Source organism: Scyliorhinus torazame, chromosome 27, assembly GCF_047496885.1.
Source record: "Scyliorhinus torazame isolate Kashiwa2021f chromosome 27, sScyTor2.1, whole genome shotgun sequence".
Classification (NCBI taxonomy): Eukaryota; Metazoa; Chordata; class Chondrichthyes; order Carcharhiniformes; family Scyliorhinidae; genus Scyliorhinus; species Scyliorhinus torazame.
In genome coordinates, this window is record NC_092733.1 from 20,613,678 (window position 1) to 20,640,625 (window position 26,948).

The window sequence follows — 26,948 nt, forward strand, 5'->3', positions numbered from 1 at the left end:
CGACCGCCAGTTTGTCTTCAACAGGCAAATTCCTCTCTCGGAATCTCATTTATTCCCATGCCTGATGGCAGCTCGTTACAAAGGCAGCGAGTGAAACAATCTGGGTATTTTTAGCGCCTGTTGGGAAAGTGCAAAGCTCGGTCAGCCCACACTGGCTAAACTACGCACAGCCCACACTTCCTGTGACAGCTGGATATGTTTGCTGCAGGATTGGATTGCCGAAACAATTAGTTTTTTTTTTAAAAAAAAGAGGAGAACACTGATTAACTAACTCACCACCAGCAATGGCATGCATAACAGTGCTTTCTTTTGCAGGAAGAAGGTATAATTATCTTTGGAGCCGATCTGCCATGGTTGCTGTGACATTATGCTCATTTTGAAATTAGGAACTTGCAGCAGGGAATAAAGCTAAGAATAGTCTGAGTGAAGGAAAGAAGGGCGCTCAGAAGGGAGGCTTTGTCTTTGCTGTGCCTGTTTCTGCTCTTGGAAAGGAATTAAACTGAATGCCTTCATACACGTAACCATTGAGCAAGATGGGAGAGGTACCAGTGCACTGAGACTAGTGAGTAGGTTTTGGAGAGGAGAGTTCAACACTGTTCTCCCACCTACTACTCTCGGCCTTAGCATTGAGGCACGTGGCATATTGGGGACAGTGTCACTCTCCCACCACTGCTCTCATTTTTTTGGGGGGGGGGGGGGGGGGGGGGAAGAGAGAATGGAGTGGAGGGGTTTTGTAAGGGCCACGAAGAATCCAGCACGAGTTTTAAGGATACAAAATAATAACGTTTATTTACTATAACAATATATACATAACAGTAGCAGTAACTTCCCTTGCTACCTTCTCCTTCCTGCTGGTTCCTGAACTGGCCAGCTTATTTATACTAGGAGTTTCTCCGCCCCCCCTCATTGGGGAAGTTCATACTCCCATAGGATTGTGGGATAGTCATTAGTCCCCAGACAATCGTAAGTAGGCAGGTTATAACATCCCTCCCCCCCCAAAGTCCAAGGAATCCACCGAAGACCCTGGCGAATGAAGGCGTCGAACTAGTTTGGCCGCAGGCCGGATGCCATTTGCACGCGGCGCTGGATCAGGCGGTGTGTATAGAGACGGAGACCGGCGCTTCCGTGATGAACGGCGCGGTTGTACATCCACGGCCCGTGGACCCGAGGATTCCCCATCTGATGCATCCTGTGTCTCCATCTCGGAGTCAGAGTCTGCTGCCTCCGTCATGTCAGCGTCTCTATCTCCATTCGGTCCCGTAACGACCTGCGCAGGCTTCGAGTGAGGCACCAGTGGAAGATTGAGGACTACCTTCCCTCGTCTCTGGTCTTTGCGGCTGTTGAAATGAGCTCCGGGGGCAGGGAATCTTTTGAGGGGATGGTCTTCTGGACCGGACGTGGTCTACATGTTTTCGCTGGAGACGACCCTGGGCTTGCACTTGGTAAGATATAGGGCCCGTTTGGCGAAAGATTACACCAGGAACCCATTGGGCACCACCAGCAAAATTCCGCACGAATACTGGGTCACCGGGCGCAAACTGCCAAATCGGACGATGCCGAGACAATCCCTGTCCCTGCCGTTCTTGTGTGCAGCGTACTTTTGCGCCAATGTCCGGGAAGACCATACTAAGGCGGGTGCGAAGTCTTCGGCCCATTAGGAGTTCTGCGGGAGCTACCCCAGTCACTGCATGGGGGGTGGTCCTGTACGTAAACAAAAAGCGAGCCAGTCTCGTGTCCATTGATCCGGAAGACTGCTTCTTTAGGCCTCTTTTGAATGTTTGCACTGCACGCTCTGCCAACCCATTTGAAGCCGGGTGGTAAGGGGCAGTGCGGATATGGCGGATGCCGTTCATCTTTGTAAACCTAGCAAACTCCTCACTCGTGAATGGAGTGCCATTATCCGTGACCAGCACCTCGGGGAGGCCATGCGTACTAAATGATAAACGCATCTTTTCAATTGTTGCGCAGGACGTTGTCCCCTGCATCTTATGCGCCTCCAGCCATTTGGACTGGGCGTCAATTAGTAGAAGGAACATGGATCCCTGAAAAGGGCCTGTGAAATCTGCATGTAAGCGTGCCCAAGGCCGCCCTAGCCATTCCCAGTGATGTAGGGGCGCGGCCGGCGGAAGCTTCTGATGCTCCTGGCAAATGGAGCAGTTTTGGGCCACCTTCTCAATGTCGGTGTCGAGGCCTGGCCACCAGACATAACTCCGGGCCAACATTTTCATCTTGGTCACGCCCGGATGCCCATTGTGCAAGTCTGATAATATCAGCTCCTGGCCTTTTTCCGGGACAATCACACGCGTCCCCCACAAGAGGATGCCGTCTTCCACGCTGAACTCTGACAGCTTGGAGGAAAATGCCCGCAACTCGCCTGGGAGCTGTCTATGCTGCCCGCCATACAGGACTATGTGCCGAACCTTTGACAAGACTGGCTCCGTCTGGGTCCACTCACGGATCTGTGATGCCGTGACAGGCAAGGTGTCCATAAAATTTAGGGTTGCAACCACCTCACCGGTCGTGGGGGTCGACATGGGGCCGGTCGATAAAGGCAATCGGCTCAGTGCGTCGGCATTTGCTATCTGCGTACCTGGTTTGTGCTCCAGAGAATACTCATATGCAGCAAGCAACAAAGCCCAGCGCTGGATCCGTGCAGAAGCAATGGGCGGTATTGGCTTATCCTCTGAAGAGTCCCAGCAGGGGCTTATGATCAGTCACGATAGTGAAATGGCGGCCGTACACATACTGGTGGAAGCGTTTCACCGCGAAAACCACTGCCAGGTCCTCCTTCTCGATCTGCGCGTACTTTTTCTCCGCTGCAGTCAATGTGCGGGAGGCGAAAGCTATCGGTCGCTCGGCCCCGTTCTCCATCTTGTGGGACAGGACAGCCCCAATACCATACGGGGATGCATCACATGTGACGAGCAAAGGCTTTCCCGGTTCACAGTGGGTTAGTAACCCAGACGACGACAATTGTTGCTTTACCCGCCGGAAAGCGGTTTCTTGCAGCTGACCCCAAACCCAGGTGTGATTTTTCTTTAGCAGCAGGTGCAAGGGGGCCAGCGTAGTTGCCAGATTGGGGAGGAACTTCCCGTAATAGTTTACGAGACCGAGAAAAGAACGAAGATGCGAAGTGTCAGTCGGGGTGTGGGCATGTTGAATTGCACGCACCTTCTCTGCGACGGGGTGCAGACCCTCGCGGTCCACCCCGATAACCTAGGTAGACTACTTCTTTTGCCTGAAATACGCACTGTGTGTGACGTAAACGGACTCCAGCCTCCGAAAGGCGTCTAAGGACAGCCTCCAGATTTTCCAAATGCTCTTGCTCCGACGTCCCTGTAATCAACACGTCATCTAGGTAGACAGCCACACGTGGTAAACCTCTCAAAATGCCCTCCATAACACGTTGAAAAATTGCGCAGGCAGAGGATACTCCAAAGGGCAACCGTGTATATTCATACAGGCCCCGGTGTGTGTTAATTGTTACATATGGTCGGGAGGCAGGGTCCAGCTCCAACTGCAGGTAGGCGTGACTCATATCTAATTTTGTGAATGAGAGTCCACCTGCAAGTTTCGCGTAGAGATCCTCTATGCGAGGCATTGGGTATCGGTCGAGTCGGGAAACTGTATTCACTGTAAGTTTATAGTCGCCACACAAGCGAACTGTGGCATCTGGCTTCATTACTGGTACAATTGGTGCTGCCCAGTCAGCAAAACGGACGGGCCTGATAATACCCAAACTCTCCAAACGAGTGAGCTCCCCTTCTACAGCAAAGCGTAAGGCACTGGGCGCGCCCGGAAATAGCGCGGCGTGGCTCCTGGTTCAACTTGGATACGGGCTACGGCCCCTTTTATTTTCCCCAAACCAGGCTGGAATACCTCCTGGGTATCGTCCTAGCACCTCAGTCAACCCTTCAGAAACTGTTTGGAGGATGTGCTGCCATTGCAACCGCAAATGGCGCAACCAGTCCCGACCCAACAAGCTGGGCCCATGGCCACGCACTACGATAAGTGGGAAACGCCCCTCCTGGCGTCCATAGACAACAGGGGTCATTGTAGTTCCTGCAATGTCCAGTGGTTCCTCCGTGTAGGTGGCCAACCTGGCCTGTGAGTCAGTTAATGCAAGGGTCTGTATACCCTGCTTGATGCGGTCAAATGTCCTCTGGGCGATCACGGAGACCGCTGCGCCAGTATCCAACTCCATCTCCAGCGGGTGGCCATTGACCCGTACTGTCACCTTAAAGGGGGCCACACAGGGAGCTGCCACACAATGCAGCTGCAGGCAGTCGTCCTCCGTCTCCACGTCCTCAGGAGTGGTCGCCGCAGGTTCATCCACATGGAAGGTACGGCCTCTGGGCTGGTCCCAGTTACGGCCCCTGGGCTGGTCCCAGTTTCGGTCGGAACGACGGCGCCTCTGGTGTCCCCAGGACCGCCGTCCACGACGGGGTCGGCGCCTACAAGTCTGACATGGACATGGCTCCTCATCCATTGGCTCTGGAGAAGGCTCCCTTCGGGGAGGAATGTCCGATGGCCACTGGCGTCGGTCTGGTCGTTGCCTCGCCCAAGGTACCGCAGGAGTGCGGGGGGACGTTTTTGGGCGGAAAGGGTTGCGCCCCAAGGCTTGCACTTCCATTCCCTGTAGCTCCTGTACTCCTCGCTCTGCGCTCTCTCGGGACAAGACTATTTGTATTGCCTGTTGAAAAGTCAATGTTGGCTCCGCTAACAACTTTCTCTGGGTTGCTGCATTGTTAATACCGCAAACCAAACGGTCGCGTAACATTTCTGACAAGGTCTCCCCATAGTCGCAGTATTCCGCAATCCCGCGTAGCCTGGATAAAAATTTTTTTTTTAGAAAGGCAAGGGATTCTCCAGGGGTCCTCTCAGTGGTATTAAACCGGTAACGCTGGACTATAGTGGACGGGGTTGGGTTAAAGTGTTGCCCCACTATATTCACAAGTTCGTCAAACGTTTTGGTGTCCGGCGCAGCTGGGTACGTAAGGCTCGTAATCACCCCAAACGTATGCGGCCCGCAGGCGGTGAGCAATATGACCACCTGGCGCTCATTTTCAGTGATATTGTTTGCCCGGAAATAGTAACGCATCCGTTGTGTGTACTGGTTCCAGCTTTCCAGCGCAGCATCAAAAACATCTAAACGTCCGTACAGAGGCATGGTATAATAGAAAACAACTTCCAACCTGTATCCAACAAAAATCCAGGGAGGTGGCTTCAGCAGTGTAGACAGCTATTCACTTTTACCTTCGTCACCAGTTTTGTAAGGGCCACGAAGAATCCAGCACAAGTTTTAAGGATACAAAATAATAACATTTATTTACTATAACAATACATACACATAACAGTAGCAGTAACTTCCCTTGCTACCTTCTCCTTCCTCCTGGTTCCTGAACTGGCCAGCTTATTTATACTAGGAGTTTCTCCGCCCCCCTCATTGGGGAAGTTCATACTCCCATAGGATTGTGGGATAGTCATTAGTCCCCAGCCAATCGTAAGTAGGCAGGTTATAACAAGGTTAAAATGGTAGTCAATAGAAATTAATCACATGGGAAAAATCTGAAGGGCAAGGCAGAGAGCTACCTCTGTGGCTACCCTGAGCTCCATCATGTTGGGCCATAAAGGCCTGGTGCTAGTGAGGAAGAGGTTTTGCCAGCTCGGTGTCCTGTCACTGGAGTTGCCACGTTTGAAGATAGCATCTAATCGTTTAGCAGTCATGCAACTTGCATTCCCAGGCTAGTGATTACAGATCAAAGGTACTTCATTGGCTGGAAAGCACTTTGAGACCCCTTGAATAATAAGCCTTTTAGCACCTCCGACATTACTGCACTTCAGTGTCAGCCTGGATTGTATTACTCAAGCCCTGAATAGGATTTTTAAATGGGTTTTGTCTGTATAAACCCAACTGGTTCACCAATGCGCTTCAAGGGTGTGGACCTTCCATCCACCCCAATCTGACTTGCATGTGTCTCCAGACCTACACATTCTGTATGAAGCAGAGTGCGAACGGGCACCACTTTCTTCTCAAACCCTACTCAGGGCAACAAGGAATTGATTCTGCATGCACCCCTCCCTACAGTCTGTGAACAACTGTGGGCACGAGCTTTAACTTAACTCTGCCCCTTGTATTACGGAGGACATCATCACAGCGTCTCACAGTGTTCCATGTACAACCAGTGATATTGAAATGCCATGCAATTTGTAGTTACTCGGTGGCCATTATGTGCAGCAAGATCCCACAAGCTGACAGGAGGTAGCATTGGCCCCAGTTTGATGAGTGGTTGACATTTGGAAGGTTCGGTAGTATTGGTTGAGGGAGGAAGAATGGCCAGAGTTCACTGGTTCTTTATCAAATAGTGCAGTGGAGCCATTGGACAGGGAGGGCCTCTATTCGATTTCTCACCAGCAGAAATTGCCACATTCCTTCAGTAGCACCAGTATGAATTATGTCCTCTGGGATTTGAACCTACTTTCTTTGGACTTTGAGGCAGCAGTGCTGCAAATTGAACCATGGTGCACTTTACACTAGTCCCTCACTAACAGATAAACAAAATGAGGCAGCCTTGGCATGCTCCTTACAAAGGAAATAGCTTCATAAAATCTGCATGTTAATTATAAACCTCTGAACTAAAAACTGACCCTGTAGATCATGACTCTTTTCCAATCTCTAAAGGTTTTCCGAGACCTTGCTCTTGGTTTCTAAGGTGTTTTGGTTCCTTTCTGTTCTACGCTTGAGCTGGTACATGCTGCAAGATTCCTGCTAAAGGAAACCCAACCCTATCTCACTTGAGCAGATGTCCTGTTGGAGACAGCAATCTCACCAGGTCTTTAACATCAGTCCCAGCTCTGGGTAATCTCTACGACCCTGCCTGATGTGTGAGTAGCCTACTAATACAATGTGAAGACTTGGTAGTGTTCTGATTATAAGGCAGCATGGTAGCACAGTGGGTAGCACGGTTGCTTCACCGCTCCAGGGTCCCAGGTTCGATTCCCAGCTTGGGTCACTGTGTGGAATCTGCACGTTCTCCCCGTGTCTGCTTGGGTTTCCTCTGGGTGCTCAGGTCTCCTGCAAGTCCCGAAAGACGTGCTAGAATCATAGAAGTTTACAGCATGGAAACAGGCCCTTCGGCCCAACCAGTCCATGCCGCCCAGTTTTTAACCATTAAGCTAGTCCCAGTTGCCCGCACTTGGCCCATAACCCTCTATACCCATCTTACCCATGTAACTATCTAAATGCTTTTTAAAAGACACAATTGTACCCGCCTCTACTACTACCTCTGGCAGCACATTCCAGACACTCACTACCCTCTGAGTGAAGAAATTGCCCCTCTGGGCCCTTCTGAATCTCTCCCCTCTCACCTTAAACCTATGCCCTCTAGTTTTAGACTCCCCTACCTTTGGGAAAAGATGTTGACTATCTACCTTATCTATGCCCCTCATTATTTTATAGACCTCTATAAGATCACCCCTAAGCCTCCTACGCTCCAGGGAAAAAAGTCCCAGTCTATCCAGCCTCTCCTTATAACTCAAACCATCAAGTCCCGGTAACATCCTAGTAAATCTTTTCTGCACTCTTTCTAGTTTAATAATATCCTTTCTATAATAGGGTGACCAGAACTGCACACAGTATTCCAAGTGTGGCCATACCAATGTCTTGTACAACTTCAACAAGACGTCCCAACTCCTGTATTCAATGTTCTGACCAATGAAACCAAGCATGCCGAATGCCTTTTTCACCACCCTGTCCACCTGCGACTTCACCTTCAAGGAGCTATGAACCTGTACTCCTAGATCTCTTTGTTCTATAACTCTCCCCAACGCCATACCATTAACTGAGTAGGTCCTGGCCTGATTCGATCTGCCAAAATGCATCACCTCACATCTAAATTAAACTCCATCTGCCATTCGTCGGCCCACTGGCCTAATTGATCAAGATCCCGTTGCAATCCTAGATAACCTTCTTCACTATCCACTGTGCCACCAATCTTGGTGTCATCTGCAAACTTACTAACCATGCCTCCTAAATTCTCATCCAAATCATTAATATAAATCACAAATAACAGTGGACCCAGCACCGATCCCTGAGGCACACCACTGGCCACAGGCCTCCAGTTTGAAAAACAACCCTCTACAACCACCCTCTGTCTTCTGTCATCCAGCCAATTTTGAATCCAATTGGCAACCTCATCCTGGATCCCGTGAGCTTTAACCTTCTGCAACAACCTACCACGCGGTACCTTGTCAAAGGCTTTGCAAAAGTCCATGTAGACAACGTCTACTGCACTGCCCTCATCTACCTTCTTGGTCACCCCCTCAAAAAACTCAATCAAATTTATGAGACATGATTTTCCACGCACAAAGCCATGCTGACTGCCCCGAATCAGTACTTTTGAAGTGTAGTATTACGATCCTGGACCCAACAGTTGCTCAGATACCGGACAAACCCCAATATTTGATTTGATTTGTAAGACCGTGAGGAAAGGATACTTCGGTCCAGGAGAGATTTTACGTACAAATAGGGATATGGTATATTAAAACAAACTTTATTGCTAACACAGAATTACTAACTTTAACATCATAAAGAAAATAGCTTACAATTACCCAGTCAACAATACAATAACCCTTAGCTGCTATCTTCATCTGCACTCAAGCAAAACTCATCTCAGGTCACAATTCATTTTAAATACAGTTAGCAGACCCAGGAATACTTGCTGCAAAGAGATGTCTTGGATAAACTATTTTGAAGAAGAGAAGTATTTGAGACTGCTTGAAAGTGAGCGACCTGACACCCTGTCAGAATAATGCAGAATCTCCGGCTGTGTTCTTCAGAAACTGCTTCTCAGCTCATCTTCCAGCCTAAACTAAAACTGTGCCTGCTAGAGACCTGGTACAGCCTTAGTTCCTCCCATTTGTTACATCATCTTACTAAGTGGAACAAAATGGATGTAATGTACCGGCTGTTCATGCTGGTGGGATATTCCGGTCCCACAACGGCACACAAGTTTCCTGTCAACGAGAGGTGCAGTCACTGGTAAATCCTGTTGACAATAGTGGGGTCAGTAAATCCCACCCAATGTCTCTAATTATCCACTCCCCAGGGAACCCCCTGAATATAAACAAAGCTCCATGAAACCAACTTCAGCAAACAATATCCAGGGCTGGAATGAATTCTCATCTTACTTTTACGATGCTTTAATTCCACTGTTGTCTCTAAGACCCAGGATTCTAAAAACATGTCTGTAGCAGTCACATCCTAACCAGGGCTTTTAACCCTAACTGCATCAAATACAGATAATACAATATATATGAAATTCACAAACAACAATATGATAATGATAACGACCAGATCATCTGTTTTAGTGGTGTTCATTAAGTGATAGGGGCAACACGGTAGCCTTGTGGATAGCACAATTGCTTCACAGCTCCAGGGTCCCAGGTTCAATTCCGGTTTGGGTCACTGTCTGTGCGGAGTCGGCACGTTCTCCCCGTGTGTGCGTGGGTTTCCTCCGGGTGCTCCGGTTTCCTCCCACAGTCCAAAGATGTGCAGGTTAGGTGGATTGGCCAAGATAAATTGCCCTTAGTGTCCAAAATTGCCCTTAGTGTTGGGTGAGGTTACTGGGTTATGGGGATAGGGTGGCGGTGTTGACCTTGAGTAGGGTGCTCTTTCGAAGAGCCGGTGCAGACTCGATGGGCCGAATGGCCTCCTTCTGCACTGTAAATTCTATGATAAATATCGTCCCTAATCGCCCACCAGAGAATCCTGCTCGTCTGGCGGTCAGCAGCACCACCCACAGCTGCAGACTGGCTGCCAGACCTATCGGAATTTCTCCACCTGGAGAAGATGAAGTGCACCATCCGAGGGTCAGCGAATGGCTTCCACAAAGCATGGACCATTCATCAGCCTGTTGAAAGACCTGTGCGAAGCCAACAACTGATGGAATGTGTGGGGGAGGGTGGAGGGAAGGGAGAGACGCACAGGAGCCACCAAGGCCACAGAAAGCAGACAGGAACGAGGGGGCGGGGGGGTGGGAACAGGAGGGGGAGACCCAAGGAAACGCCAATGGGGAGCCCAGGGAGAGACCGACACAGGGACAAGAGGGCCCATCACAAAGCCATAAGAATAAGACAAACAACAAACCAACCATCTAAGGGCCTAAGATAGGACCCGGAGACAGCAGAAAAGGGGAAGGGGGGGGGGGGGGGGGGGTTGCCGAAAAGAAACATTTCTTGTACAGTGTAAAAATGCAAACTTTAATTAAAATATTTTTTTTAAAAGAAAGGGGGTTATTCTGGCCTTTGCGTCCCTGATAGTCCGGCGAAGGATCTTACTCATGAAATGAAATGAAATGGAAATCGCTTATTGTCACGAGTAGGCTTCAATGAAGTTACTGTGAAAAGCCCCTAGTCGCCACATTCCGCCGCCTGTTCGGGGAGGCTGGTACGGGAATCGAACCATGCTGCTGGCCTGCCTTGGAAGCCAGCGATTTAGCCTAGTGTGCTAAACCAGCCCCATGTGGAAGGAAGCAAACCCCCCCGGCGTGGAGGCCTGGATAAACGATATGGCAGAGTTCATAAAACTGGAACGAATGAAATTTGTGCTGAGAGGATCGGCTCAGGGGTTCTCCAGGCGGTGGCAACCGTTCCTTGACTATCTCGCGGAACGTTAAGGGAAAATAGATCGTCAGCAGCCCGGGGGGGGGGAGCACTATTTTTTGTTACTTTGTTAGTTCACTATTTTATTTAAACAATGTTATTTATCAGCTATTGTGTTATTTTTATGTTGATTTGTAAAGTGGAAAAATTCTGTTTGAAAACTTTAATAAAATATATTTTTTTTAAAAGAAAGGGGGTTAGGGGGCTTGGGTTTTGGGGGTTGTTTCTAAAATTTGGCTTTGTAAATTGTATCTGGTCTACACAGATTTGTTTATTGTGTATTGTACAAAATGAAGAAATTTAATAAAAACATTTTTTTTAAATGATAAGTATCGGCCTGGACACTGGAGACAACTCTCCTACATTTCTTCAAAATAGGGCCATGGGCTCTTACAGCTGAAAGGACAGAGAAATGGCCTCTCCCAAGACTCCCTCAGTATTGCACTTTAGTGTCAACCTTGATGTTTGCATTCAAGTCCTGGAATGGGAGCTGAACCCACAGCCTTCCGATTCAAAGAGGAGAATCCTACTAACTGAGGCATAACTGACACATTAGTGGTGCTAACTCCCGAGGTTCAGTTCCTCATCTCAAATGGTCATTCTCCATGTGTGAACCTAGACAGCAAGTATCCATGGACTATTCGGCCATAGGAAGTATCACAACTGAGCCCCGTCCTCTCCTCACCGGTCACTTAGGAAATAAAAAGATCTGAATAGAAGAACAAATTGGGATTAAAGAGATAAAGTGCCACCAGTGCAAACTCAATGTGCTAAACACCTGAGCCCTGATCTCATGTGACATCTATATGCCAGCAGTTCCGATCGGGGCTTTCGGAGAGCAATCAGCAGTGATCGATCTTGCCTTTCCTTGGACTGTGATGCTGAAGCGCATTATAATTCCACCTCCATTCCGAGTTAAAATCCTATTAACTTCCCACCTCACCACAAGCTCAACGTTGCCTTGGGGTGCTCACATTCCTCAAATCCCTTCCTCAACCCTAACTCAAGTCCGGCCAGATAATTCAGTTGACAGTTGCATTTATTTTTGCCTATGCCTTGAGAGAGCGTGGAAACCTCCCCAGGATTCGCTGGCCCTGCCTGCCTTTCCATAACGATTATCAACGAGATACATACGCTGCCTGAAGTGTATTTGCCTGGCAAACCCGCATGTCAGTTTTAATTCAGGCCAAGCACTGTACAGTTGGCTCCACATCAGCACACACCTAATCTAATCACCGAATTCCAATCTACCAAATCACTTCCCATTCTCTCTTATTATGTAGAGTTCTAGTGCAATAAATCATTTCCCACTCTGGGCCCCTATCACATCCTGATCCCCGAACAATGCTTCTCCCCAATTATTGCATGCTTTCAACACACTGAGTATAATCAATACCTTGTCTAACCTCACCCGACAGCCACAGAATTAGAATCTAATCTTCCACAGTAATGCATTCTTCTGAGAACTAATGACTGCATGTATGGTCGAATAATTGAAGCGTTCAGACGTGATGACAGTCCTTTCAGAATGCACATGATTTCTATCACATTTGGCCATTTAAAACCTTTAACTCCCCCTGCCCCCCCCCCCTCCCCCTCCCCAACTCTCCTGGCCCTGCTCCTCTTGAAGGCATCAATGTTTGTTCGGGATTATGACTATGCTCGTTGATTATGCTGCTGTGACACTGTGCTATGTTAAAGACACTATATAAATGTAAATTGGTGCTGTTGCTGCATGCTGTGTGACACTGTGATGAGCATCCGCTCACGCACAGTCCCACTACTGCCATGGGTCTACTCGAGGGCGGCACGGTGGCACAGTAGTTAGAACTGCTGCCTCATGGCACGGAGGATACGGGTTCAATCCTGGCCCCAGGTCACAGGCACCCCCCCCCTCCCTCCCCCCAGTCTCTCCATCAGACCCCCCAACAGAGACCCCCCATCAGTCACCTCTGCCTGGAAGCTGAAGAGCAGTTCGGGCAGTAGAGTAAAAGATCGCTGCATTTTCACTCTCCCTGCCCTAACATCTGCTGCCTCAGACAAATGTCTTTAAAGCAACAGCGTCAGAGGCTTCCAGGAAAGTACACTTCGAAGGACTTCAAATCCCTTGACAGCCTTTGAAATGCAATTCTTCCATCCAATGTCACACAGCAATACATTGCATTAGCCAGTGATTGACAGTTTTATTACTCCAGAGACAGCTGCTTGGTGGATTGTTGATTTATCTTTCCCTTTACGCTTGAATGCATTTCTATTAGGGGCTTTTCACAGTAACTTCAGTGAAGCCTACTTGTGACAATAAGCGGTTATTATTATTACCCTGTTTTGATGCTGACCACACTGTTTATAAATACTGTTGTTATGATTGACATCTAAGTGCTTTCATTGCCTCCTTTTCACAGCAGAAACCAATTGGCTACTTTTGATGTGGTGAGGAACTGTCAATCATAGCAGGAGTGTTTATATACATGGTTTTTAACATCAAAGCAGGGTCTGCTGGTGGGCTTGGCGGGGGGGGGGCAGGATTTGCATTATGGGGGGCCTTCTGCTTGACTTTAGGAGGAACCTCAGTTATGCCTTGACCCACCACGGGTCCACCTCGTCAGGGCCACGCTTGGGAAAACATTTTTTAAAATAATTTTATGGGATGTGGGTGTCGGTGGTGAGGCCAGCATTTGTTGCACATCTCTAATTGCCCTTGAACTGAGTGGCTTGCTTAGCTATTTCAGAGGGGCAGTTAAGATTGAACCACATTGCTGTGAGGTCTGAAGTCACATGTAGGCCAGATCAGGTGAGCATGGCAGGTTTCCATCCCTAAAGGACATTAGTGATCCAGATGGGCTTTTACGACAATCAACAATGGTTTCATGGTCATTGTTAGACTTTTAGTTCCAGATTTTTAGTTGAATTCACATTCCAACATCTGCCGCGTTGGAATTCAAACCACATCCCTGGGTCTCTGAACTGTTAGTTCAGTGACAATACCACTATGGCACCATCTCCCCACTTGTACCAAATCCCGCTGGGAGGATTTGCCGCTGTCGGGGTCAGTGCATAACGGGGAAGCTGAACCTGGTCTCCCAGCCCGTTAATCGGTCCTGCCATTGTGGGACTTGTAGCTCGCTACTGCTGCTGGCGGGGGACCGGAACATCGGAACGTGATTGGCACCCGGCGCTGATCCCGGGTGGGATTCTCCAACTCCCCGTTGGGCCGGAGAATCCCCGGGGGCGGCGCGAATCCCGCCTCAACTCTGGCTACCGTATTCTCCGGTGCCGTTTTTCGGGCAGGGTTCATGTCACGCCGGTCCCCCCAGCAATTCTCTGGGCCTAGCGGCTGTCCGTTTTTGGCCAGTTCCGTCGGCGTGGGTTACGTATGATCCCACACGGCGGGACCTGGCAGGTAAGTCGGCTGGGGCGGTCCTCGGGGGGCACGGGGGGATCCGACCCGGGGGGGGGGGGGGTGCCCCCACGGTGGCCTGGCCGCGATCGGGGCCCACCGATCTGCGGGCAGGCCTGTGCTGTGGGGGCATTCCTTCCTTCTGCACCAGCCCATGCACCAAAACACACCTCCGGTTCATAGGCGCATGCGCGAACTCGCGCAGTCCCTTCGGCGCCGGCTGGAGCGCGCCAACCCCTCGCCGTCCTAGCCCCCAAGACAGGTGAGAATTCCTCACCTTGGAGGCCCGTTTCCGCCGGTTTTCCCGTCGGCGTGGGGACTTAGCCCCTGGAAAGGAGAATCCCGGCCCCCGTTTTTCGGCTGATGCTCCATTCTCCGCCGGATCGGGAAACCCGCTACTGGTGTCGCGCAATGAAGAATCCATCCCCAAGTTGTCTGTTTTTACTGCTGTTAGTCCATTGAATGGTGCAGCACAGAAGGAGACCATTCAGCCCATCGGATCTGTATTGGCCATTTAATCCCACTTCCCGTCCCCCCCCATATCCCTGCAATTTTTTCTCTGCAATTATTAATCCAATTTTATTTTGAAATCTGCAATTAAAGCTACTTTAACCCATCTCCCACCCTATCATTCCAAACATTCTTTTGCCAATCATTTTAAATCTGTGTCCCTTCAGTTATTAAAACAATTTCTTTTTATTTATCTTATCTAAACCCTTCATGATTTTAAACATCTCTATTGAATCTCTTCTTCACCTTCTCTGCTCCAATGTTGGTTAGGATAACAGGATAACTCCTCTATTAGAATTCAGAGTCCCCAGGTCAAGTATTCAGACACTCGAACCAAGGAATGACTTGCAGGGATGGAGATAAAAGCATCGGGTAACGTGTATCTTTTTATTGAAGGGTGTCAAAGAGCGCTGCTGGAAGATGTCAACTCCGGATCCTCCAATGGGAGGCACTCCTCGCCCGGGCCCATCACCAGGACCTGGACCTTCTCCTGGGTCAATGCTAGGCCCCAGTCCTGGACCCTCGCCTGGCTCTGCACACAGTATGATGGGACCAAGCCCAGGTCCCCCATCTGCCGGCCATTCCATGACTCCACAGGGGCCTGGAGGTTACCCTGCAGAAAGCATACATCAACTTCATAAGGTAACATGGTGTAAATATCTGTGACAATCTTTACTCTTGTGCTGAAACAATGATGTGCATTATAAGTAATCTTTTTAGAGTGTTTAGAAGCAAAGAGAAAAACACTTAATGGGGCTAGACTGGTGATTTGTTTGGCTTGGTGAACTAGTTCCAATATTCCTGTTCAGACCTTTGTAGCATCATACAGTGTAGGAGGCCATTCGACCCACCGTGTCATGCCAGCTCAGTGAAAGCCATGCAGTTAGTGGCTCTCACTTGCTGTTTACCCACAGCCGGACAAATGCTTTATTTTATCTGACCCTGACCCCCTCCCTTATCGATATGGTTAATGCCCATTGCTTTTCTCAGATTCCTTTCCTTATCCCCCTCTGTTGCAAATACACTCCCGGGATTCACCTTCCTGGATTGAAATCGAGACTCATCAATTGCAGCCTATCCAGGAGGCCACACTCTGGAATACCCCATCTCCCTCAGTCTTTCTCTCAAAGTCTAGCGGCTTTAAAAAAGCCAAGTCTGACTAAACTCAACCACAGTGCTTTGCATAATCTCCAATTTTCAACTAGCCTTTTAAGCATGTTGGTTACTCTACACTATACTCCTAATCTGTTCGTAAAATTTCTCAGCAGGAAAAGATCTTTGATTTGGCCTCGAAAACCAAATAAAGGGTGGCACAGTGGTTAGCACTGCTGCATAGCGCCAGGGACCCGGCTTCAATTCCAATCTTGGGTGATACCTGTGTGGACTTTGCGCGTTCTCCCCGTGTCTGCGTGGGTTTCCTCCGGGTGTTTTCGTTTCCTCCCACAGTCCAAAGGTGTGCAGGTTAGGTGGATTGGCCACGCTAAATTGTCCCTTTGTGTCCAGGAATGTACAGGTTAGGTTACAGGGATAGAAGGGGGAGTAGACGTGGGTAGGGTGCTTCTCGGAGGGCAGATGCAGACTCGATGGGCCGAATGGCCTCCTGCTGCATTGTAGGGATTCTATCAATAACCATGTTGGTTAGCATCCTTCTGTGCTGTATGATTCTATGTAAAGTGACTTTGGCTAATTCTCAGTTTGAAGGAATGAGCTTTTTAAGACGATTATAGTTGACATGACCTCTGCTGACTGCTGCTCACGTAGAAGCAGCAATACTCCAGTCACACTTCAATGACTATCACAGAGACGGTGGGGAATATCACAGAGAGGGTCGATGAGGAGATTTCTTTTTAAAGCTGCGAATTGTTGCAATATGCTACCCGAAAGAGTTGTGGAAGCAGACCCGGGCATAACTTTCAAAAGGATATACATTTGAAAGAGAAAACAATTGCAGGGCTGTGGGAAGAGCAGGGAAGTGGAACTAATTTGGTAGTTCTTTCAAACTGCTTGCACAGGTTTGATGGACTGACTGGACTTCTGTGCAGTAAAACTAAATTCATTTTGTATTACTTGAAATTGTAAGCAATATTCTTTACAATGTCAGTTAGATTCGACAGACCTATCTTAATATCAGCTATACGGCATAATAGTGTAACGTGTAAAACGCTTTATTACATTTTTTACATCCAATCTCCCTTTTAATACTAATTCATGTACCGCTTTCCTATTCTGTATACTTTCTGACCTAAAACTTCTATTATAATACGGTGCCTCACTGCATAATATACCTACTTATTCCTTCAGTCACAACCCTAGGCCGAATATCACTATATACCACAGTTTTCTTGAGTCACACCCTTGTGTACAGGGCCCCTGTGCAGCCAACCTCAACCGCTGGGACCTTGGGACAAACCCCGTATGCATTTGTGGAAAGACACAAACAACGCTTCACATTACTGAGGAGTATCCCCTTTGCAGACTAAGTGGAGGATTAATCAGCAGCAAATGAGGCGGCAATTGCTTGAGTCAGGGATTTGCATTGGCTAAATAAATAAAATAATACAAATGCTGTCTCCACATAACAGCCTGATAAGCATCAGTTCCCTCTGTATAATACCCTGAACTATCATACCCCCTACTCTGTATGGCACCCTGATATAAGACATCCCTCTGTATATCTGCCTGATTTGTGCCAGTTTCCTCTCAGTGGCAATAATATAAATGCGAAATACTATGAATGCTAGAAACCTGAGATTAAAAACAGAAAATTCTGGAAAGACTCCGTAGATTTGGCAGCGTCTGTGAAGGGAGAAACAGTGTTAACGTTTCAAGTGCGTATGACTCTTTCATAGCATCCTTATACACCACACCCCTCCGAGTAACACCATATTATACCACCCTTCTGTATAGTACTGATCTACCATGCCTCTCGGTATGGCAATATCTGTTCCCATACCTCCCCAATTGTACCACTGCCTCTTTCTGTTGTGTGGCTTGCAATATCCGTTGCAGGGTCAGTTCCTGCTTTTTCTTTCTGCTTTCACGGCATCAAACAGTTAAGTTCTGACTGCATCTGCTCCTTAGCACTCTGTAACTCAGCCTCAGTGGTGTTTGAAAGGCTGACTTTGACATTTCTGCTGAACCCTCTTCGAATCCACGTGCACAAAGCAGGATTCTTTGTGGTAATCAGTGGCGGCAGGCTGCAGAGAGGCTGGCTCCATTGGAACCCTGTCAGTTACACCTTATCTCCTGATTTCAGCAGCTCCCCTCATGTTAACGGTCCCATCATGTGCCTGTACTATGCAGAAGAACCAGCCATTTGTAATCCGGAAACCTTCGAGGCACCTGCCACAGCTCAGTCCTTAGGCTGCTGAGTTAATCACAGCTAAATCCCCACCCCCTTCTCTGTCCCATTGCATCTGTTTCCCTGAGAGTCTTGTCCAGAGAATGCCAGAAGACATTAATGGATTGCACATTCACGGGTACAGGCTGTGTTCAGTAATTGCAGTTCTCTGCCAGCTGAAGGGGAATGCTGCCTCCAACGTCTTTTCTCTTTGCAGGCAATGGAATCGATGCATGAAAAGGTGATGCCCGATGACCCGCGTTACAGTCAGATGAAATCTATTGGCATGAGGCCAGGCGGACACAGTGGTATGGGACCACCGCCCAGCCCCATGGACCAGCATTCACAAGGTAACAGGCTGTGCTTCAATGCAGAGCTTTTTATTTTGTTTCAATGAAAAGAACAACTTGATTGCAAATTATATTATTTTCACACCTCTTGTCTTTGGGCTCCACATACTGACCCAGGGATTGAAGTCTGAATGGACGGTTTCTCTATCTGATTTCATTTCCTTCTTGCAGGGAATTCGGCCACCTGTATCGCAACTCATACAATCCCATTCATACATCACGATCACCCTCGCAGCGGTGCTTGCTGACCTGCATTGCCTCCAGATCAATCAACGCCGAAATTTTAACGTTTGGATCCATGCTTTCAAATCCCACCGTGGCCTTACCAACCCACACCCCTCCGCACACTCTCTGTAACCTCCTGCAATCCTACAACCGATGATTCCCTCAATTCTCCTGTGTGGATAGCTTGTGAACATTCTGTGCAGCACCTTCACAATTGCTGCATATGTGAACATCCGCACAGCTTGAAGGGAACATTGCCTACAGCTCCCTGAGATCTCTGCACTCATCCAATGCTCTTGCGTATCCTAATTTTCATCTCCTGTCACTGGTTAGGCTTTAAGTTGCCTCGGCTTTAAGTTCTCGAATCCTCTCCATAAACCTTTCTGCCCCCTACTTCTCTATGTGTCTTAAAGTTGCGCTTCAAAACGCTTTCAGTCACCTGCCTTAACTTCTCCTTCTGTGGCTTGTTATCTCATTTTGTTTGGTAATCCTCCTGTCAAGCATCTTGTGATCTTTAAAATCATAGAATTCCTACAGTGCGTAAGGAGGCCATTCAGCCATCGAGTCTACACCGACCTTCCGAAAGAGCACCCGACCTAGGCCCACTCACCCACCCTATCCCTGTAGCCCCACCTAACCTGCACATCTTTGAAGACTAAGGGGCAATTTAGCGTGGCCAATCCACCTAACCTGCACATCTTTGGACTGTGGGAGGCAACCGGAGAAACTGGAGGAAACCCACAAAAACACTGGGAGAACGTGCAGACTCCACACCGACAGTCACTCAAGGCTGGAACTGAACCTGAGTCCCTGGCACTGTGAGGCAGCAGTGCTAACCACAGTGCCACCATGCTGCCCGTGACACTATCCCTATTAGCTAGCTGGTGAAAGAAGAAATCAGAGCCACCCTTTACTTAGAATAGATTTATTCACAGAATGAAACATGACAGGTATGTATCTCCTGACTCCATTCAACTCAAGTGTCAGTAAGTGTCTTTTTATATATGCTCAGGTATCCACCCAATCAATGCGCTCCACCTATATGTACATAACCACAATGATACAATTAACACATTGGTCTGTTTTATTATTAATAAACGCTCTATATAAATGCAAGTTGTTGTTGTTTATTTAGCAGAAAGACAAAGGTTAATCTGTAACAACTCTTTAATTGCAGGTTACCCTTCTCCTCTTGGAAGTGCTGAGCATGCCCCAAGTCCAGTACCTGCTAATGGCCCTTCTTCAGGACCCCCTATGTCCGCTGGACCAGGTGGCGTTCCTATGGATGGCGGGGACCCCCAGACCCTGGGACAGCAAAACCGAGGACCCTCTCCTTTCAACCAGGGGCAGCTGCATCAACTGCGAGCACAGATCATGGCATATAAGATGCTGGCGAGAGGCCAGCCCATTCCAGACCACCTGCAGTTGGCTGTCCAAGGGAAGAGACCCCCGCCTGGAATGCAGCAGCAGATGTCATCACTACCTCCACCCTCCACCCCTGGAACTGGACCAGCTCCAGGCCCAGCACCTGGGAACTACAACAGGCCACTCGGTATCTACTTCCTCACTTACTTTGCCGACGCACTCTTAATTTGCATTGGTTGTTAGCGTTAGTGACTGAGCCATGCTCTAGTGTAATTCAGACACACTCACACAGCGACTTCACAGAAAGACAATTCTGCTTCCCTGTCAAACTCACAAGGGTCTCATCTACCAAGTATCTATATGCCGTGATATCTCACACTGCATGCAAAATATTTATATCATATCTATCAAAACCCTTTGTCAATAGATTTCCTGTGATACAAAATGATGAGGAGTTTTGATAGAATAATTAAAGAGGAACAATTTCCATTGACAGGAGAGTTAGTAACCAGAGGACACATATTTGAGATAATTGGCAAAAGAACCAGGAGGAAGGTGAGGAGAATATTTTTTATACAGCGTGTTATGATCTTGAATGCACTGCCTAATAGGGTGGGGGAAACAGATTCAGTGGGGGCGATTCTCCAATATTGGGCCCAAGTGTTTGCGGCGTCGTGAACGCCATCGCGTTTCACGATGGCGCGAACCGGGCCTGGTTACGTCCGATTCTGGCCAGGGGGCCAGCAGGCGCCGGAGCGGTTCACGCCGCTCCAGCCTCCTTTCGCAGCGCCAAATGGGCATTGCGCCAACCCGCGCATGCGCAGTTGGGCCGCGCCATCCTGCGCATGCGCGGGGACTTCTTTAGCGCGCCAGCCCCGACTCACGATGGAGTTGGTGTTCAGGGGCCGGCCGCGGCAGAAAGTAGGCCCGGGGTAGGAGAGGCCAGCCCGCCGATCGGTGGACCCCGATCGTGGGCCAGACCCCATCGCCCCCCCCCCCCGGTGAAGGAGCCGCCCCTGCCCCCACCCACCCCCAACAGGCCGCCTCCCGACCGTTCCCGCCGGCAGCGATCATAGGTGAACGGTGCCGGCAGGACTCTGCCGTATCGGCACGGCCGCTCGGTTCATCCGGGCCAGAGAATCGGCGGCCCCACCAATTCCAGCGGCCGGCGCTGCGCCAAACGCGCCGGCGCAAATGGCGGCGATTCTCCGCACCGCAGAGAATCGCGGGGCGCAGTTGCGGCGATTCTCCGGCCCGGCGCAGGCTCGGAGAATCGCCCCAAGTATCTTTCACTAGGAAATTAGATAAATATTTGAAGAACAGGTGGAGGGGAGTGGGACTAATTAGCTAACTCTTTCAAAGGACTCGCACGGACACAATGGCCTCCTCCTATGTTGAATGTAAGTGACAGCCCCCTTTAACACTACAAACATGACAAGGAATCTCGCAGTGATTTAAAGAGAAGTGATAGGGTAGATAAAGAGAAACTATTTCTGCTGGTTGGTGAGTCTAGGATTGGGCCGAAAGTTTAAGCCAAAGCTTTCAGTAGTCGAGTTAGAGAACACTTACCACTTGCAATGGACAGTCTTTGCTCTTTCAGTTGTCAATTTTTAATCAGCAATTCATATTACAGTTATGAAGGGATTGAGGACAAAGATGAGTATATGGAAAAGTCGCTGATCAACCATGATCTGATTGAATGGTGGAACAGGCTGAGAGGTTAAATGGCCTCTTCCTGTTCCGATAATGTTTTCAGTTGTGCAGTTCTCAGTGCAGGTGTTACTAAGGAGGTCCCAGGTTCTACTCTGCAGGGACGAAGGAAGGTAAGGATTAGAAGGAGCATCATCATCGAATAGTTGACCTGCTTTGTGTCCTTGTGGTAGCCTGGGACCTGCTACCCCCCCCCCCCCCCCCCCCCCCACCCCCCCCCCCCCCCCCCACCCCCCAAAACTACCTCGGGAAGATGTGTGGTCTGGGGAGGGGGACACACACCAGTAAAGCAAGAGCCAGACAAATGTTGTGGTGCATGGAATTGGCCATAAGCAAGGCCTGCCAAAGTATTGGTGTTCAAACAAGCTTCCCTTCGTTTGTCATTTTTTCTGATTCTAAAACAATCCCTGTGCCAGTGTATCTATTTCACTTTCTCTCTCCCCTCATCCCTATTTTGTAGGTATGGGAGGATCCAACATGATGCCTCCAGGATCTGCTGGAGTCAATCAGGGAATGCAGTGTCAGCCTCCTGGTGGCCCCTCAAAACCCTGGCCAGAAGGTAAGCTTCTTTGGTGTTTAGAATTATCAAGGAACCCAATTGAATGGCCAAGGCCCGGAATGCAGGAGAGTAGTGGAGGTTAAAAATGAAGACGAGATAGAATAGGAAATAGCCCCATGGACTGACCCTGAACTCTAAAAGATGATGGGTGAGACGGCAGGGTGGTACAATGGTTAACACTACTGCCTCACGGCGCCGAGGTCCGATCCTGGCGTTACTGTCCGTGTGGAGTTTGCACATTCTCCCCATGTCTGTGTGGGTTTCACCCCCACAACCAAAAGATGTGCAGGGTAGGTGGATTGGCCACACTAAATTGCCCCTTAATTGGAAACATTTTTAAAAAGATGATGGGTGAAGGGAAGACTGGGAAACTGTGTGGATTTCTACAATTCCTCGGGTCCTGCAAAGGAATGAGTTTGATAAGGTGCGATAAGTTTGATTTCAATGCAGTGAGGCGGCGGTAGGAAGTGTAAAACGGTAGGTTTTTGGAGGAATAAGCGTGGACGGTTCAAAGGACCGATTTGGTTGAATTATGAGGGCAGGTTGTATGAATTTAGCTTGTATTCACTTGCCCAGAGAAGATTGAGGGGTGATCCAAACGAGGAACTTCATATGTTAAAAGGATTTAGAGTAGATATGCAGAAATTATTTCTTCCGCTGGAATCAGGAACAAAGACACACAGTCTTAAAATTAGAATTTAGGAGATAAATCAGGAAGCACTTCTCCCACAGTACAGGTGGTAGCGACCAAAAGGCTGTGGATGCTGGGGGACAACTGGAGCTTTCAAGTCGATTGACAGATTTTTGTCTGGTAAGGATATCAAGATATGGGCGGCACAGAAGCACAGTGGTTAGCATTGTTGCTTCACAGCGCCAGGGTCCAAGGTTCAATTTCCAGCTTGGGTCACTGTCTGTGCGGAGTCTGCATGTTCTCCCCGTGTCTGTGTGGGTTTCCTCCGGGTGCTCCGGTTTCCTCCCACAAGTCCCGAAAGTCGTGCTTGTTAGATAATTTGGACATTCTGAATTCTCCCTCTGTGTACCCGAACAGGCACCGAAATGTGGCGACTGGGGGCTTTTCACAGTAACTTCATTGCAGTGTTAATGTAAGCCTACTTGTGACAATAAAGATTATTAAATTTAAAGCAATATGTTGGGCACAGTTGAGGAGCAGCTGAGCCAGGATCTAACCGAATGAAGGAACAGCCTCAAGGGACTGAATGTCCTCCCCGTATTCTATTAAAAAAAAATTTAGAGTACCCAATGCATTTCATTTTTTCCAATTAAGGGGCAAATATAGCATGGCCAATCCACCTACCCTGCACATCTTTGAGTTCTGGGGGTGAAACACACGCAGATACGGGGGGAATGTGCAAACTCCACACGGACAATGACCCGGGGCCAGGATCGAACCTGGGGGCAGCATGGTGGTGCAGTGGTTAGCACTGCTGTCTCACAGCGCCGAGGTCCCGGGTTCGATCCCGACTCTGGGTCACTGTCCGTGTGGAGTTTGCACATTCTCCCCGTGTTTGCGTGGGTTTCACCCCCACAACCCAAAAATGATGTGCAGGTTAGGTGGATTGGCCAAGCTAAATTATCCCTTAATTGGAAAGAATTAATTGGGCACTCTAAATTTATAATAAAAAAAGGATCGAACCTAGGACCTCGGTGCCGATAGGCAGCAGTGCTAACCACTGCGCCACCGTGCTGCCCCCTATGTAAGGAATGGCCAAGAGTCGTGTTGCTTTATACTTGACTAGAAAGATTGAAATAGAAAGTGGGGCCAGGGCTGGTGGGGAATGTGTTAACGGCCAAGGGACACCTGCATATGCTTCTTGAAATTTTATATGGGAGATATGAGCTAATTCCAGTATTTCCAAAAAGCTAATATTTAGGAGTCAGAAGCAGGTTCTGTCTTCTTTTGACAGATGTGCTGTGATGTAGTTTTCAAGTGCTAACATCAAAACACAAAGTAAGGAGTCACATGACATTTTGAACTAAGAAGTGTTTCCTAATCTTGGTACTGACAGGAAGAGCAATCTGAGGGTTTGATTGCTTCCTTTCATTGAGAGTAATGGGCTTAAAATGTCAGTCAAGTGTGGGTCTGGTGATAGCCAGGCTTTTATGTCTGACAGCACCTCAGAATGACAATGCTACATTCTTTTGAAAAGGGAACGAAAGCCGTACATTTAGGTGGTGCCTTTTCATGACTCTGAAAATAACATTCTAGAGCATTTCACACTCAATGAATTATATTTCATTCGAGGAGCTCTTGTTCTAGATGATTACAAGATTTATAATCATCTAGATAGGAATGATATGATCAGGGATAGTCAGCATGGCTTTGTGAAGGGTAGGTCATGCCTCACAAACCTTATTGAGTTCTTTGAGAAGGTGACTGAACAGGTAGACGAGGGTAGAGCAGTTGATGTGGTGTATATGGATTTCAGCAAAGCGTTTGATAAGGTTCCCCACGGTAGGCTATTGCAAAAAATACGGAGGCTGGGGATTGAGGGTGATTTAGAGATGTGGATCAGAAATTGGCTAGCTGAAAGAAGACAGAGGGTGGTGGTTGATGGGAAATGTTCAGAATGGAGTACAGTCACAAGTGGAGTACCACAAGGATCTGTTCTGGGGCCGTTGCTGTTTGTCATTTTTATCAATGACCTAGAGGAAGGCACAGAAGGGTGGGTGAGTAAATTTGCAGATGATACTAAAGTCGGTGGTGTTGTCGATAGTGTGGAAGGATGTAGCAGGTTACAGAGGGATATAGATAAGCTGCAGAGCTGGGCTGAGAGGTGGCAAATGGAGTTTAATGTAGAGAAGTGTGAGGTGATTCACTTTGGAAGGAATAACAGGAATGCGGAATATTTGGCTAATGGTAAAGTTCTTGAAAGTGTGGCTGAGCAGAGGGATCTAGGTGTCCATGTACATACATCCCTGAAAGTTGCCACCCAGGTTGATAGGGTTGTGAAGAAGGCCTATGGAGTGTTGGCCTTTATTGGTAGAGGGATTGAGTTCCGGAGTTGAGAGGTCATGTTGCAGCTGTACAGAACTCTGGTCCGGCCGCATTTGGAGTATTGCGTACAGTTCTGGTCACCGCATTATAGGAAGGACGTGGAGGCTTTGGAGCGGGTGCAGAGGAGATTTACCAGGATGTTGCCTGGTATGGAGGGAAAATCTTATGAGGAAAGGCTGACGGACTTGAGGTTGTTTTCGTTGGAGAGAAGAAGGCTAAGAGGAGACTTAATAGAGGCATACAAAATGATCAGGGGGTTGGATAGGGTGGACAGTGAGAGCCTTCTCCCGCGGATGGATATGGCTGGCACGAGGGGACATAACTTTAAACTGAGGGGTAATAGATATAGGACAGAGGTCAGAGGTAGGTTCTTTACGCAAAGAGTAGTGAGGCCGTGGAATGCCCTACCTGCTACAGTAGTGAACTCGCCAACATTGAGGGCATTTAAAAGTTTATTGGATAAACATATGGATGATAATGGCATAGTGTAGGTTAGATGGCTTTTGTTTCGGTGCAGCATCGTGGGCCGAAGGGCCTGTACTGCGCTGTATTGTTCTATGTTCTATGTTCTGTAGACAAGAGCAGCAGCCATTTTGCACACAGTAATATCACACCAACTGAAACGAGCGATTAATCTGTTTGGCAGCATTAGTTGAGGGAGGAGTGTTGGCCAGGAAGAATTCTCTTTTTTAAAAATAAATTTAGAGTACCCAATTATTTTTTTCCAATTAAGGAGGAATTTAGCGTAGCCAATCCACCTACCCCGCACATCTTTGGGTTGTGGGGGTTAGACCCACGCAGATACGGGGAGAATGTGCAGGGAAGGTGGATTGAACAAGCTAAATTGCCCCTTAATTGGATAAAATGAATTGGGTAATCTCAATTTATTTTTTAAGTTTCTCGTTTTTCATTTTGTGGACGTTATTTGTAATGCCTTCTGTATCGATTTGGGGCCAGCTACAGAGCTGAGTGAGTTAAAGTTTACATTTGCACTGTTGGGGCATGGAGGTGTGTTTGTTAGATGCTGGATCGTTTGCTTGATCTTTTCTTTGTTTAGCGGGTTTTTTTTCGTCGGGCAATTGTGTTGGGATTATTTCTCATTTCAATATGTGTGTATGAGCAGGGGGGGGAGAATGTCTGGCGCCAGGGGCGGGGGCCACCAAGCTAGCTGGGCGGGCTAGCTCACGGAAGCGCAGTGGGGGGTGAGCAGATGTAAGGCTTATCAAAGGGGTCGATTTACATTGTGCTGTTACTAGGGGGGGAAATGTTCTGCTGAGGAGGGAGGGACTTTTGCTGAGGGACAGCGAGGAGGTCGGGGGCGGAGGCTGCCTGGGGGCGAGCCGGTGGAGGCGTGGGCTGGAGACTGGCCCAAGAAAGGGGATGGCTGATCAGCAAAGCGGGGGGGCGATGAGCCCCCCAACTAGGCTGATCACCTGGAATGTATGAGGACTAAATGGGCCAGTCAAGAGGGCATGCGTGTTCGCGCATCTGAGAGGACTGAAGGCGGACATGGTAATGCTACAGGAGACGCACCTTAGAGTAGCTGACCAGGTTAGATTAAGGAAGGGATGGGTCGGACAGGTTTTTCACTCGGGACTGGACTCGAAGACTAGAGAGGTCGCGATCCTGATCAACAAGCGAAAGGTGTTGGAGGCGAGAAGAATAGTTACGGATGAGGGAGACCGGTACATTATGGTCAGTGGGAAACTGGAGGGGGTGCAGGTGGGACTAGTAAATGTGTATGCGCCAAATTGGGATGATGTGGAGTTTATAAAGAAGATGCTGGGGAAGATACCAGACCTGGATTCGCATAA

At 48.5% G+C, this 26,948-nt stretch overlaps 1 protein-coding gene and 1 long non-coding RNA gene across 5 annotated transcripts in view; one reads left to right on the plus strand and one right to left on the minus strand.

The window, feature by feature from the left end:
- The window catches only part of smarca4a (SWI/SNF related BAF chromatin remodeling complex subunit ATPase 4a), a 196,260-nt gene that overhangs the window by 42,663 nt on the left and 126,649 nt on the right, over positions 1-26,948 (plus strand). For all 4 annotated transcript variants that reach the window (XM_072491080.1, XM_072491081.1, XM_072491082.1 and 1 more), the window contains exons 2-5: positions 14,966-15,211; positions 18,127-18,259; positions 19,662-20,036; positions 22,020-22,118. In XM_072491080.1, the coding sequence (XP_072347181.1) occupies positions 14,990-15,211; positions 18,127-18,259; positions 19,662-20,036; positions 22,020-22,118 (829 nt within the window). In that variant the 5' untranslated portion in view covers positions 14,966-14,989. The remainder of the gene's footprint in view (positions 1-14,965; positions 15,212-18,126; positions 18,260-19,661; positions 20,037-22,019; positions 22,119-26,948) is intronic.
- The window catches only part of LOC140403285 (uncharacterized), a 203,775-nt gene that overhangs the window by 32,578 nt on the left and 144,249 nt on the right, over positions 1-26,948 (minus strand). The gene's annotated exons all lie outside the window — the stretch shown is intronic.